The following is a 14,786-nucleotide window of genomic DNA, read 5'->3' as shown; positions in this document are numbered from 1 at the left end:
CAATACCAGAAACCAATGACCTACAATTCTGTATCTGTTACAAATGAAACATCCTTGGTGAGTGAAGAACTCTTTGCTGAATCATCAGTATATTGAGCAGTGATTTAACAGCTTCAGAACCCCTATCATCATAAACCTTCCTTCTTAAAGTTCACGTGCCTTAAAAGAATTTAGTTACTTTTTTCTGTTCAAGATTTTGTTTTCAGTATTGGTTCATTAACAATTAGACCATTTGATAAAATGTGAAGCCTCAGCTTATGCCGAAGATTTCGACAGCAATCAATTTAAAACAAATGTCTAACCCTAGAAATCAGTCTGCATTTCATTGTGGAATTGTCTTGTCGGTCTGCTCCCCGGGGCAAAATATCTATAAATGACTTTTAAAAAGCATGCAGCAAAAACAGCTGGTTGGTCGGCAAGTTTAGTTCACTGGTTGTTTGCCGGTAGGTGATTTGTGTTCAAATATTTTCATGACCTTCCTGAATTATTTGAAAGATGTTGACACCCGCTGTCTGTCTTCAAATACCTAACGAAGCAAGCATCCAAAAGATACTGAATTCAGAGTAAATAGTGCAAACGAGGAATGTAGAGCAAGTTATTTCAGGTGACAATCATTGTAAAGAATTTTGCTTTTGACGTTTGTGGACAAATTCTTCAAATTTTGAATAGGCTGCACATTCACATATACAATGTTTTTTATCCTGGACAAGATCTTTTCACTCTGAACTGTTGTCTCCGTGATTATATTTAAATCTCTCTACTTGAGGCAAAGATGCACTTAAATCTTGCTAGATGCCTTCAATTTTCTGTGGGAATAAGGTGCACAATTGTTATGGCAGATTCTAGCTGGATTTTGCATTCTATATGTATATATATCATCGATGTTCTGCTAATAATTTTGGTCTTTAAGCACATTGGTCAGCACTGCTGCCACACACTGCCAGGGACCCGAGTTTGATCCTGACTGTGGGGAGCTTGTACGTTCTCCCCATGTCTGCGTGGGTTTCCTCTGGGTGCTCCAGTTTCCTCCCACAGTCTAACAATGTGCAGGTTAGGTGGATTGGTCATGCTAAATTACTCCTTACTGTCCAAAGTGGATTGGCCATGGTCAATGTGTGGGGTTAGGGTGGGGGAGTGGGCCTACGTACTGTGCTCTTTCGGGGGGTCGGTGCAGACCCGAAGGGCAGAATGACCTCCTTCTGCACTGCAGGGATTCTACGGTAAGGTATGTTCATACATTGGTTTAAAAAAATCTTCATATTGAGCACAGCTCTTTAGAGGTTCTTCCCCGCGGTTCTCTGGCAATTGTTGACTCTACTTATAGTGAGAATAGAATTATAGGTGCTTATTCCCAGTCAGATTAAAGCGAACTATCTTGCCTGGTGTCTTACTTTGAAGGGAAAAGCTTGTGCTAATGTCTTTGCAATAGGTCTAAATTATACAAAATAGATTAATGTTGATCTTAATGCACACTGAGCAACACACCAGAAGCTGCTGATCATTTCCAGAATGTGTGCAGAAAATGTAACTGAAGCATACTATTGAAACCCCATGTTCCTCTTGGTATTCCTCCAGTGGTGTGAGAATATTTTAGCTGTGTCCCACTATACAATTCTCCTCAAAAAGACCGATGTGACTGTATTGAATTTCACAGTTCTTACCATAAATCATATTTCACTTCTAATCGATCTGGAATTCTGACTGAACAGCAAATGGAAAACTAATATCTTGTATTTCTCTTTTCCTTTTCATGCAGAAATCATTGACGACTTGACATATTTAGTGGATAAAACTGATTCCAGAATCCAGAATGAAACAAGACGAGTCAAATTGGTTGATAAGAAGTCAGCCTCATGTGGTATGTGAGCCTGTTTAATATAGTCCCCTCAATCCACCAGGTGGCATTACGGTGTCATTGTTTTTACTAGATTCCCCTTGAACATGGCCTACTTAACCCTTTTCCTGCTTGTCCATCAGAGCAAGTATTTAGGAGGTGGTTGGTGTTTGTGAATGTACTGTTGTTCAGAGTCTTTTGTATAGGAAAACAAAAGACGAAGGTTTTATGATGTTATTTGCATATGCAGCTGTTCAAACACTAAGTGAGGATTCATTGATAGTAATTCTCACCTCTTTGCCCTCTGCAAGAGCTCTCGGGCAGCTGTTGCCAGTAGGCAAGCAAATGATCTGCACCCTAGCAGTGTAACATCCCAAGAGCACAAGGTTTCTGTCAGTTGTCCGTCATTTAAGGGTGATGTAATTAGATGTTTTCCCAACTTCCTTATGCATTGCAAAATTTAAAAGAGGGGAAATTCCAGATCCCCCTCAAAGTCTCTTGCATTTAGATTTGCACAAAACATTGTACTTCAATTGCAGTTTAGACTTTGCTACGTCTTTAAAATGATCTACAAAATCATGTCCCTTTTAGTACTGGAGATTGTTAAGAGTTAATTAATTGATCTGTTTTACCATGTATCCATGTTACCACTTTCACCTTTATTCATTAGCAACTTGTAATTATACTATTTTACATTTAAAGGGCTTTTTTGTTTGATAATTAGCAATTTTCACAACAAACATGTCCTTTCTGCTGCAAAAATGCAGATCACTATTGCTATACTCTTTGAATTAGCATGATTGAGACTTGCAATTCAGCATGTCATGACTGAAAAGTGAAAGCTTATTGTTCTCTCTGCATCACAACACTGTGGTCGGGGTTGATAGTACAGGCTGCCTTTTATAGAATTCACCCTTGTTTCAGGAGAAAGTATTAACCTAAAACATTGTTTTGACAACACTAGCATATACCAAATGAAAAATTGAGCAGTATAAGAATAATTGAAAAATATTACTTCAAGATTGGTTTATTTGCTTGTCAACCCTGCTGTTGAATTGCCTAGGAAATGCTAGCATTTTCTCCACAAGGGAGCCTGGTAACGAGCAAGCAGTGAACAGCAGTCAGGTTTGATGAAATAACAAAATGAAGGTCAGCTAATATTGCACTAATTCTGCTTCCTGGTGGCCATGACAGCCTGCAAGGTTTATTTGAAGATCCCAGACTCTGAGTCAGTGTACGCTTTGTTACCGTAAAACTGTTTTAGGCTGTGCCAACAGTTTAGGATATTAATGAATCCTTTAGAGAAGTGAATGGAGAATTCCTTCTCCCAACCCCCCCCTCTTTTTTTTCCCTCTTCTCTTTGTTTGACACACACATCTTTGTCTGTTGAATGTTGCTGGGCATTACTAATGAGTAGCCAGAAAAATCACGAAAAAGCCAAGAATTATAGGGAGTAAAAAGAAATTGGTGAACACAGAAGGTTAGGACAGCAAAAGGTGAGATTGTTGCCCGTTGGCAAGGTACTTTAGTCTTTACGAACTCCCTCTTCAACAAAACTTGCTATCAGGATGAGCACATGGAAGTTTTTAGAAGGCAACGTTTGTGACAACAGGCGACTGAAATGCCAGCACTCTGACCGCCAGGCCTCAGTGCCTCTTCAGTGTCCCTTTGCCTCATTATTACAGGCACCTTGTGGCCCACCCTGCACAGCTGCTGAAGGGGAAAAATTAAAGCAATTCACACTCTTGTGACTTAACGCCAGGAAACAATTGGTCCTTGTTTGGGAGAACCATTATTATGAAGGAGCTAAAGTAGAAGACGGATTGTGGTTATTGAGAGTGTCACAGGATTTATAGAATGCTATTTCAGTTGAAATAAAGGATGGCTTGTTGAGAGACAATTATCTGATAATTAAATTGGTCAAGGAAAAGCATTTCAACTGGTTTTTTTTAATTGTTCTCTTCTGAATCCTGGTATGGTATTAATTCTTGGATATTAATATACTCTTTGATTTTGCATAGACATGTTAATGTGATGAATCTCGCTAAATAGCTCTCCAGAGACTCTGCTATTTTGCAGTGCAAAGAAATGAAATTCAGCTCTACAGGAAGGCTTCCGTGACACACAAGAAGAGCCTTTGTTCCTTGTTTATAAACCAGAAACATGCCTAAAATCACTGAAACAGTGAGAGAGCTGAAGAGGCTCTACTGAGCATGGGGCACAATAAATAAAGATTTGTGCGCTAGATTTTAATGCTTTGATTTGATGATCACTCTTTAGGGGTTAAGGGATCTAAGAGGAAGGCTGCTTGGACTGTCTTTCAGCTGACTTAATTAAGAAACTTCAATCTTGTTCTACAAGGCCCTCTATGTGTGAAGCTTCTTCCTACCATGAATAGACGTTCAGCCTGTAAAGTGTATACATACATGATGCCATTGTGTTTTGTTGCCAAACTGCAGACAGTGGCAAGTACAATCTGGGATTTGTCAAGGGTTACCCTTTAGGGACCTTACCCTCTGTGAAATCAAATCCAGGTTTTTCTTCCATTAAGAAACTTTCTTAGGCTGTAAAAAGTTAACAGAAATTTCATTTTCAACAATAACCAAGGGCACCCGATATATTTTCAACTGCTGATTACCCAAAGGTAGGAAAACAAATGAACACCAGTGCCTTGGTGTTTTCTGGGTGGGTTTCCCAGGGCTTATTCGCCTTGAAGCCTGCTGAGTGCAATTTCTCCTGCAATAATCTACTTATCAAGTAATTTACCACTCCTTCTGCCTCTTGAGATTGAGTCTTGCAGGTTTTTGCATCTTGAATAGTTTTAAATTGATTCTATTTTGAAGGGAGAGTTGTTAAGTCAGTTGTAAAAACTCGGAATAATAGTTCCCGAATTTATTAGCAGATTAATTGTGGATGAAACCAAGACATTTTACTTTACAAAGACTGCTTTGCAAAGATTGCTTTGTAAACCATTTTGGTGCTTTAAAAATGCCATTGCAGTAATTATGATAGAATTACTAAAACTAGTTTGTTCACAGAGCTGAGAAGTAAGAATTGTTTATTTATTGAATTACTAAGTACCCCCTAAAAATTTTATATTTCGGGTCCGTATTCATGGCAGGGTTACCTGAAATCTGCCCTAATCAAATATAATAGTGCAACAATAATAGCCGTTGAATTAATTGTACAATGAAATATTATCAGTGCTGTTCTATCTCAACAGAGTGCTGGTAATTCTCAGGATATCCTTAGTTGAATGTTTTCCTATTACAACTGTATATTCATTAAATTCCTTTTCAGGAGACTTTCTTTTTGGTGAAGGGAGTTAAATATTCTTGTGCTGCAGTGCAAAAAATTAGGTTGATTCGTACCAAATTGTTACAGCGGAAAGTACTGGGTGGTCGGTTTAAGACGGCATCAGAAGAGGCTGTTGCTTACATTTGGAAATGAGACTTTGATCTATTTGGTCGACAAACGTGACTGTTGTACACTGACCTGAAAAGTCAAACAGGAGTTAACAACAGAGACCACTCTGGTTAATTAGTGTGAAGGTGACAGTTTCCAAACTTGAATGAAAGAACTTTAATCTTCTTTCTAGAAATGAATTTTGCAAATGTAGAAATTTCCCTTCAGACATAGGTGAGGGTTTGAGGGAGAATCAGGTGAGAAATAAGGGGAGTGGGGTGGAGAAACATGATAGTTTAATTTGGTGATTCCAGAGACATTGAAATGCTGTTAAAGTTGATGTAGTTATTGAGCAAAATTTTGGTCCTGTGAAAACTACAGCAAATGAGCAACGCTAATATTTCTCAGTGTAAGTAAAGGTTTTATTAGTTAACAGATTTGGTTATTTGTGGCATCCTCCATATTTTCCACCTTTTGATTACATTATTTGCATTTTTGCACGACTGCTTTCTTTTAGAACTACTTGATTAAATGTCTTTTGCGGGGTTCAGGAGGATTTAGTAATACTTATGAATTGATATATTTTGTTTCCCTCCATCCCTTGCCTCAGTTCATGCAGTGTGTATTTCACTGACGAGCCTCGTTGGAAGGAGAGGAACAGTTGAAACGTTTTTATGCCTTGGCCTTCAAAATTTAATAGAGTTGTAAAGGAATTTTTCCAAAGTAGGCATGCAGTTTAGTATCTTAGTATTTTAGATTCTTGTACATAATTGCCCTGTCAATGGATATGTTGAGTAATTCAGTTTAAACTGATCATAAATTTATATTGCTGGTATAAAGCATTTGAGCTTTACAGGATGTCAGTTTAACAATCCTGTATGTATTTAAGTCTACAGTCTGCTATGTTATTTAATAACTTTGCAACCATAGGAATATATTTTTCCCCTTTTGTTCTGGCTTTTATGTACTGCAAGCTCGTGGATTTCTTTGTCAACAAGATTGAGACCATCCAATCTCTACCTTAACCATTTTTCCTCCTTCCCCAAGCCCACCGGACCAAACTTCCTCAAAAGCTCCCCCCTGACCAGCCCCAAACAACGTCTTTCTCTAGTTTCTGACCTATCTACCCTCATGCCCTACAAACTTATCTTGTCCATGAGTCCTGCATTGTACTCTCTTGATCCTTTTCCCACTGAAGTGCTAACCACTCAACTTCCCTTCCTGACTTCCATGTTAGCTGACAGTGTTAATTAACAGTTCTCTCTCCTCACATCTTGCCCCTCTCTCCTTCAAATCTGCTAGCACCACCCATATCCTCAACCTTGACTCCGTTGTCCTTGCAAACTACGTCCTTATCTCCAGCTTCTCTTTCTTCTGCAAAGCCTATGAATGTATTGTTGCCGGCCAAACCTAACCTACATTGGCTTCTGGTTAAGCAACGCCTGTGGCCCAGCTTCTCCCCATTTCCATAATCCCCTCCAGCCCCAAACACTCTGAGATACCTGAGTCCTTCTAATTCAGGCCATCCACCAATTTTTAATTATGCCCATTGGCGTTTATGCCTTCAGCTGCTTAGGCCCTAAGCTCTGGAATTCTCTGCCTAAACCTCTCCAGCCCTATGCATCATTTTCACCCTTAAAACTCCTGAAACCTATCTCTTTGACCAAGCTTTTGGTCATTTGTTCTAATATCTCTTTATGTGGCTCAGTATCATGGTTTATTTTATAATGCCTCCGTGAAGAGACTTGGCATGTTTTATTATATTAAAGGCACTACAAAAATGCAAGTAGTTGAATATAGGGAAATGGGCTCTTAATTAGTAGAAATTACAGACTTAAATCAAGATGGCAGATGCATGCTTTTGAATTTTGCAGGAACTCTGTTATTGTTTAAATTCATTCACAGGATGTGGACATCACTGGCAAGGTCAGCATTTGTCTCCCGTCCTTAATTACCCAGTGAAACTAAATGGCTTGCTAGGCCTATTCAGGGGGCGTAGTTAATAGTCAACCACATAGCTGTAGGTTTGGAATCACATCTGGTAAGGATGGCAGATTTCCTTTCCTAAAGGACATTAGTGAACCAAATGGTTTTTACGACAATCAATAATGGTCACCATTGTTGAGACTAGCTTTATATTCCAGATGTATGAACTGAATTCAAATCCCACCAGCAGCCAAATTCCACCAGAGCATTGGCGTGGGCCTCTGACTTACCTGTCCAGTGACACTACCATCACGGACCATCTCTCTCAACAAAACGGAAAATGCCAGTCAAAATCATCCTGCATTAAAACTCTTCTCCATTTCTAAGCTGTTGCAATTGGCAATCAAGAGGGGGTAACTAATTTTTTTAAATCCATAATTCAGATGAAATGTGTGAAAAACGTGCGTGTAATGGCTCCACATTTCTGTGATTCTAACTTATTCTGCTGCATGTTAAGCCACAACTGTTTGCCACGATCAGTCTAAAATTACAAGAAATAAGCCAGTGGATATTTTCCTCTTGTTGAATCTTGGTATTTGTTCATCGGCTTGTAAAAGATAGAAACATCGGAGTCTAAAAGCTCAAAAATAAATGGAGATCATGTTGATCTTGATCCCAGATAAACTGCTGCTTATGGCCAATAGGCCAGATCGTACTCCTGTCTGAGAACAAACTTGTGAGTTTGCCTCAATTCTATATATTCCTTAACAGTATTTTAGCACTTATCTCTTTACGTTATTAAATACATTAAAAAAAAAGGTTCATGGAACAACCATATAACCAATAGCAATGACCTAAACTCGGTGGGCAAAAATAACTTTTATTTTTATAGGTTTGTTTACACCCTCAACGTATTCCAAAATACTTCACATTCAATGCATTATGCAGGAAAAGTGGTTATTGTTGTCGCGCAAATAAGCCAGTCCCAAAAAGCAAAGGTCCAAACACAGCAAAGTGACCAGATAAAGTCAAGTTTTGTTGTTGGTTGAAAGAGGATTGTTGGCCAGGACACTGGAAGGAGAACTCCCTTGTTCTTTCTTTAAATAGTTCCACGGGATCTTTTGCATCCAGAGTAATGGACCTCACTTAACATGTACTCTGAAGGATGGCATGTTGAACATTGTGTTATAAATATGAGATTTATAAGATTGTTATGTTTCGGGACTGTGCCTTTAATTTAGGTTAACATGAAGGGAGTCATGTGAGTGTGCTGAAATCTTTCAAACAACGAGCCAGAGTGACATGGTTGTTAAAGGTTAAAGGAAGACCCAGGTTGTTTTGCTGGAAAGAAGGTATAAACCGTTCACATTTGGAAACAATGGCAACACCATCGGTGTCTAAAATGGTTGGAATGCTTGTTTTCAGTCCCAGAAAGGTGTCGAGAATGTCAGATTGTAAACAGTTATGTCTTAAACAGTTCATTTATTTCCAAAATCAAAGAAAGTCGGGTGTCGAGGATAGCTAATCAAAATTTCTCCCTGGATTATAAGGCCCAAGTTGTGACTTAACAGAGTTTCCTCCTACCCTGGCCATAGTGACAGAGAAGGAGTGGTGCCAGAGGACCGGAGAATTGCAAATGTTATGTCTTTGTTCAAAATAGGTAGGAAGGATAAACCCAACAATTACGGACCAGCCCAGTATAACTTTGGTGGTGGCGAAGCTTCGAGAAACACTTATTCGGGATAAAATTAGTAGACACATGGAAAAATATGGGTTGATTATGAAGAGCTAGTATGGATTTCCTAAGAGAATATCATGTTTTACTAACTTGATGAAGTTTTTAAATGAGATGACAGAGAGGGTTGATGAGGGCAATGCTGTTGATGCGGTGCACATGGACTATCAGATGGCTTTTGATACAGTGCCTCACAACAAACTTCTGAGCAAAGTTATAGCTCAAGGAAGAAAAGAGATAGTAATAACATGATTACAAAATTGGCTGAATAATAGGAAACAGAGAGAATTGGTTAATAGATATTTATCGGGCTGGAGGGAGGTCTGTAATGGGGTTCCCCAAGGGCATAGATTCAAGTGATTTGCTAAAGAAGCAAATTTGGATTTGAGAAAATCCAGTGGTTCGGGTCTGGAATGCACTGCCTAGAAGTTGTGGTTGAGCCGGATTCAATCGTGACATTCAAGAGGGCATTAGATAATTATTTGAATAAAAACAAACAATGTGCAGGGTTACACGGAAAAGGCAGGAGAATGGTACCAAGGCTTGAAGAACCGGTGCAGACATGATGGGCTGAATGGCCTCCTTATGTACCGAAACAGTTCTGTGATTCTCTGATGTGATTCATGTTGCATGGAGATGGACTTTTGAGAGGGGAAGGGTTTCTCGGGATATCCCTGAAAACCCACTGACAAGATAATCTGCCATGATCCAAGAGGGAGGGAGCAACGAGAGGCTGAACGTTTCTGTGGTTCACCACGCAGGAATGCAGTTGGGAGCTGACCTTGGATCTTGGCCATCACAGCGAGAGGATTCAAGTAAAGGAGCAGGGATGTCTTGCTGCAATTAAACAGGGCCTTGGTGAAACCAAGCCTGGAATATTTTGTGGATTTTTGGTCTCCTTATCTGAGGAAGGGTGTGCTATAGAGAGAGTGTAGCAAATGTCCACCAGCTTGATTGCTGGGACGGCGGGACTGACCTATGGGGAGGGATTGAGTCGGTTCGGATTGAGGAAGGGTCTCAGAAACTTATGAAAACAAAAATTTATAATAAATTTAAAGTGCCCAAAATTCCAGTTTCAAAACAGAAGAATATTTACTATACAAGAGTCATACAAAGTAAACACTAAATACTATCTTAACTAGCTACCCAGATCCTACAATCCAGAATTACTTATGGTGAACATTAATTAACAGGTAAATTGTGGTTGCTTCAAGAATATAAATTACACCTTCAATGGCACCTACCACTAAGACAGATATTATGAATTGGCTCAGCAGTCCACACAGTATATGGGTCATCAAACTTGATCACAAAATCCTTCAAACTCTGTACTCCTTAGAAAGAATATCCTTCGAGGATGTTGCATAACCCCCAGCCACCAGCAGCGCACAACTAACCAAGTTCTGTGGGAGCATGGTCTTCATCAAAAGTGGCACATGTCAGCAGAACCTTTTCAACTTGGTCTCGATTGCGTAAATGCATCAATTTTATCGTAGTCAAAACAGCTGCAGCAATTATATTTCTGTTTTTTCTTAGCTTCTGGATCTAGCCTCTTGTCTTCTTCTCTGACTCATAACTTGTATGTCTGAGCTTCAATGGCTCTGTGTCCCTTTATATAGCTTCAACCAGTTTCAGTTTACCCAGAAGTTTTGGTTTCCAGTTTCAGTTTTTGTTTCCTTGGAAACTGGGAGCGGGAGGAGGGTAGTTTCCTTTCCTTATTTTCCTTTTCAGTTTCCGTTTTCAGTTAGAATCTACCTCAAAAAAGCTTTGAATCCAGGGTAGCACGGTGGCGCAGTAGTTAGCACTTCTGCCTCACGGCACCAAGGTCCCAGGTTCGATCCCGACTCTGGGTCATTGTCCGTGTGGAGTTTGCATTCTTCCTGTGTTTGCGTGCGTTTCGTCCCCACAACCCAAAAAGATGTGCAGGGTAGGTGGATTGGCCGCGCCGAATTGCCTCTTAATTTTAAAAAAATGAATTGGGTACTCTAAATTTTAAGCAAAAGCTTTGAATCCACAGATTCCAATACCCTTATCTCCTTTTTCATTAAACTTTACTCACAAAGACCTTAAGGGTATCATGCATCAGAAGGTGGATTTTATTGAAAGTATTAATAGACCTTTTTCAAATTTGAAATGAACACTGAATTATTGCTACTTTGTCACCCGTGGGGAGGTGGATTGTGATGCATTTGCTAAATGGTTGAACATGTTATTTGATAACTCATTGTTGGAAATGTTTTATGGTTTTGAAAGGTTAAATTAAATTTTGCCTGAAACAGATGCATACACATATATTTTGCTGCTGTTCTCAATTTGGGTGGAGAATAATGCACCGCATTGGGTCAAGAGGTGACAAATTGTCTTAAATATTTCTATTTGGTTACACGCCAACAAGTGTGACATAATGGATGTGTGTGGGCTCCATGAATGACCTTTGTTTCTCCCCCATTGTCTTTTGGAGAAGTTCCTTCATCTGATGAGATGACTGCGCTTGCTGATTCAGGAGTGAACATCTGTGGTATTTTCAGTAATGTTAACGAGGATGGGGGTTTTATCCTGGCAGGATTGCAATTGAGCTTTGATATTGTATCAACTATGCTCAAAATTATGTCACTGAACATCCAAGTTTCAGAAAAATCAGCAACACATTTCTTTTTAGTTTTTTTTTAATTGAATAACAAAGAGACAATGTGCATTAGTTATTTAAATAGTGCATACATGCTGAAGGCATCATCAGCAAAGGTAGCTTGGAGGAGCAAATAGCAAGCTTGCTAGCGTACAAGAGATGAATTAACTTGCCACAGATAACCAGAATACTGAATTTACTGACAACATTGGGTCGTTATCAAGCCAATAACTCCTCAGTGATGCCTTCACCTTATACAATTGATTCTTGCAGAATGGGTCCAAAGCTTCATTGATAACTAAATTATGACATTTTATGCACAAGATAAATGCATCATTTCTGTTCTTAATTAATTAATAATGCCCTGCATTCAGCATTTATCGACTTCTTATTGAAATAACCTTGAGAAGTGTAGTATTTAACAACCCTAAAGCAAAAGATTTATATAAATCATTAATTTTACTGAACTTATCAATGGCATTCAGAGATAACAAATCTCAGTAAAGGAGGAACATACGTTAAAACTTGACGAGAATTGCATTTTAATATGAGTCTCATTGCTAATGGAATAAATGTCATCAAAAATTTGATTATCTGATGATTCTTTAAGTATAGGCAGCAGAAGTCCACATCGTAGTTTCTGGGATGCAAGCAGTGTTTTGGCAGAACAGGAGCTAACGTCTTTTCCCTGCTGTAATTGTACAGTTTTTTATTTAGCCAGTCGCGAACAAAAGCCATTCAGATTTTCAAGTGTTGCCACATGAATGATTATTTTAGCACATGGTACAGAGGCTGCAAAAATGAACATTGCTCTGGTAAATTTCCTGATAGGAGTGCTTCCAAATTATTGCCTTTAGAAGCTGTGCCCTGCTCATTGATGTGTAAATATATATATTTTTTTATTTTAAAAAATGTAGAGTACCCAATTCATTTTTTCCAATTAAGGGGCAATTTAGCATGTTCAATCCACCTACCTTGCACATTTTTGGGTTGTGGGGGTGAAACCCATGCAAACACGGGGAGAATGTGCAAACTCCACACAGACAGTGACCCAGAGCCGGGATCGAACCTGGGACTTGGGCGCTGTGAGGCCGCAGTGCTAACCCACTGCGCCACCGTGCTGCCTGATCTGTAAATATATGATCAATTGTCCTTTCAAACCAAAAAAGTTATGAACTTATTCAGTTGCGCCAGTGGTGAGACAAGGAGGATTTATCATTAAATTACACAACAGATTTTATCATACAGTTGGCTCCTTGCATTTTCTTTAACGACATATATTTTCCGTCAAATTGGTGGAATCAGAGATTGATGAACACGTTTCTTCCTCATCATAGAATTTACATTGCAGAAGGAGGCCATTCGGCCCATTGAGTCTGCACCGGCTCTTGGAAAGAGCACCCTACCCAAGGTCAACACCTCCACCCTATCCCCATAACCCAGTAACCCCACCCACCACTAAGGGCAATTTTGGACACTAAGGTCAATTTATCATGGCCAATCCACCTAACCTGCACATCTTTGGACTGTGGGAGGAAACCGGAGCACCCGGAGGAAACCCACGCACACACGGGGAGGATGTGCAGACTCCGCAAAGACAGTGACCCAAGCCGGAACCGAACCTGGGACCCTGGGGCTGTGAAGCAATTGGTCTATCCACAATGCTACCGTGCTGCCCCCACAATGCTACCGTGCTGCCCAGAAAAAATATATTTAGAGAACCCAATTATTTATTCTTTTTCCAATTAAGGGACAATTTAGCGTGGCCAATCCACCTAACCTGCACATCTTTTGGGTTGTGGGGGCGAAACCCACACAGACACGGGGACAATGTGCAAACTCCACATGGGCAATGATCCAGGGCCGGGATTCGAACCCGGGCCCTCAGCGCCGCAGTCCCAGTGCTAACCACTGTGCCACAGTGCTGCCCTTCCTGCTGTGCTGAAGTCATGAGATTTTCTGTGGTCATCCCTACTGAATTATTCATGGTTCTTCCTTGCTCGGATTGGGCCCAGTAATGGAGGTTTGCAAAGGAATGAGAAAATGGGTGCCTTGATGTAGCTTTAAAGGTTGCATGTAATGGTAAAAGGTATTTACAAAGACTTAAAATAATTTATAAGTATATTTTAGTCTTCACAAAGGTGAAAAAAAAAACTAGCAAAATAAAGGTGGCGCCTCAAAGTGAAACGCAAAGAATATTTTGTGAACCTCATTCATGAGATCGTCCCAAGTGTGAAGGGAATTGTTCTCATTGTACCAAACATTAAGCAGCTGTAAGCCAGGAGAGTTGAATCGCTGCAGGGAACACCCTGAATTATCACTCTGATTCTGATCTAAAATCTCACGTACAGCTTTGCAGTCACTTCTATATTGCTTTAATGTGGCTGTTTGTTTGGGAGAGTTGATGACTTGTGTAATGTCCGTCCAGAAAGTAATAAAACCATGAACTCCCTTGGGCCAGCAAGGCAGAGTTCAATGGATTTGTTAGTCTGACTAATTTTCTTTTACCAATAGAAGTCATTGACATAGTGGTTAGTTCAATGTAAATTGGTTAATTAGTAAGGTTTGACAGAGCAATAAAAGATTCCAGAGTGGGACTATCTATGGGAGGTGCTGGGACGTTTTGGGTTCGGGGAGGGCTTTATCGACTGGGTCAGACTGTTGTACCAGGCTCCGGAGGCGAGTGTGAGGATGGACAGGACGACATCTGACTATTTCAGACTGTACCATGGGACCAGGCAGGGGTGTCCTCTCTCCCCACTGCTGTTTGCATTAGCAATAGAGCCGCTGGCAATTGCCTTTAGAGCTTCTAGGGGCTGGAAAGGGCTGATACGGGGGGGTGGAACACAGAGTTTCATTGTACGCCGACGACCTGCTCTTCTACATCACGGATCCAGTGGCTGGGATGGTGGCAACCATTTATCGACTTCTTCGCGGAAAATTAATCATCAGCAGGGGGGTGGGAGGGGGTTTAGGGTAACTTAGGTGAGGGGGGTTGTTAGGCTGGTCCTTGTTGGAGGGGAGCTGGGTTTCTTGCACTATAATGATTGTTTTTTGCACACTGTTTTATATTATTGTTGTTTATTGTGCCAAAATGTCTTAATAAAATTGTTTATCAAAAAAAAATAATTCCAGAGCATCTCTCCATTTTTGTTCAATTATTTCCTTTGATTTGTTCTCCCTTAAATTACTGCTTTTCTCCATCCACATTCAAAATACACATTTAATTTCCATGGTGCTTTAAGTAAATGCCAGAATGC

General features: G+C 40.0%; 1 protein-coding gene across 2 annotated transcripts in view; it reads left to right on the top strand.

Annotated features, from left to right (window-relative positions):
- stx8 (syntaxin 8) overlaps window positions 1-14,786 on the top strand; it is a 177,413-nt gene that overhangs the window by 134,946 nt on the left and 27,681 nt on the right. For both annotated transcript variants that reach the window (XM_072483332.1, XM_072483331.1), the window contains exon 7: window positions 1,757-1,858. In XM_072483332.1, coding sequence (XP_072339433.1) covers window positions 1,757-1,858 — 102 coding nt within the window. The remainder of the gene's footprint in view (window positions 1-1,756; window positions 1,859-14,786) is intronic.

This window comes from Scyliorhinus torazame, chromosome 18, assembly GCF_047496885.1.
Source record: "Scyliorhinus torazame isolate Kashiwa2021f chromosome 18, sScyTor2.1, whole genome shotgun sequence".
Classification (NCBI taxonomy): Eukaryota; Metazoa; Chordata; class Chondrichthyes; order Carcharhiniformes; family Scyliorhinidae; genus Scyliorhinus; species Scyliorhinus torazame.
This window is presented reverse-complemented; position numbering and strand designations above follow the sequence as displayed.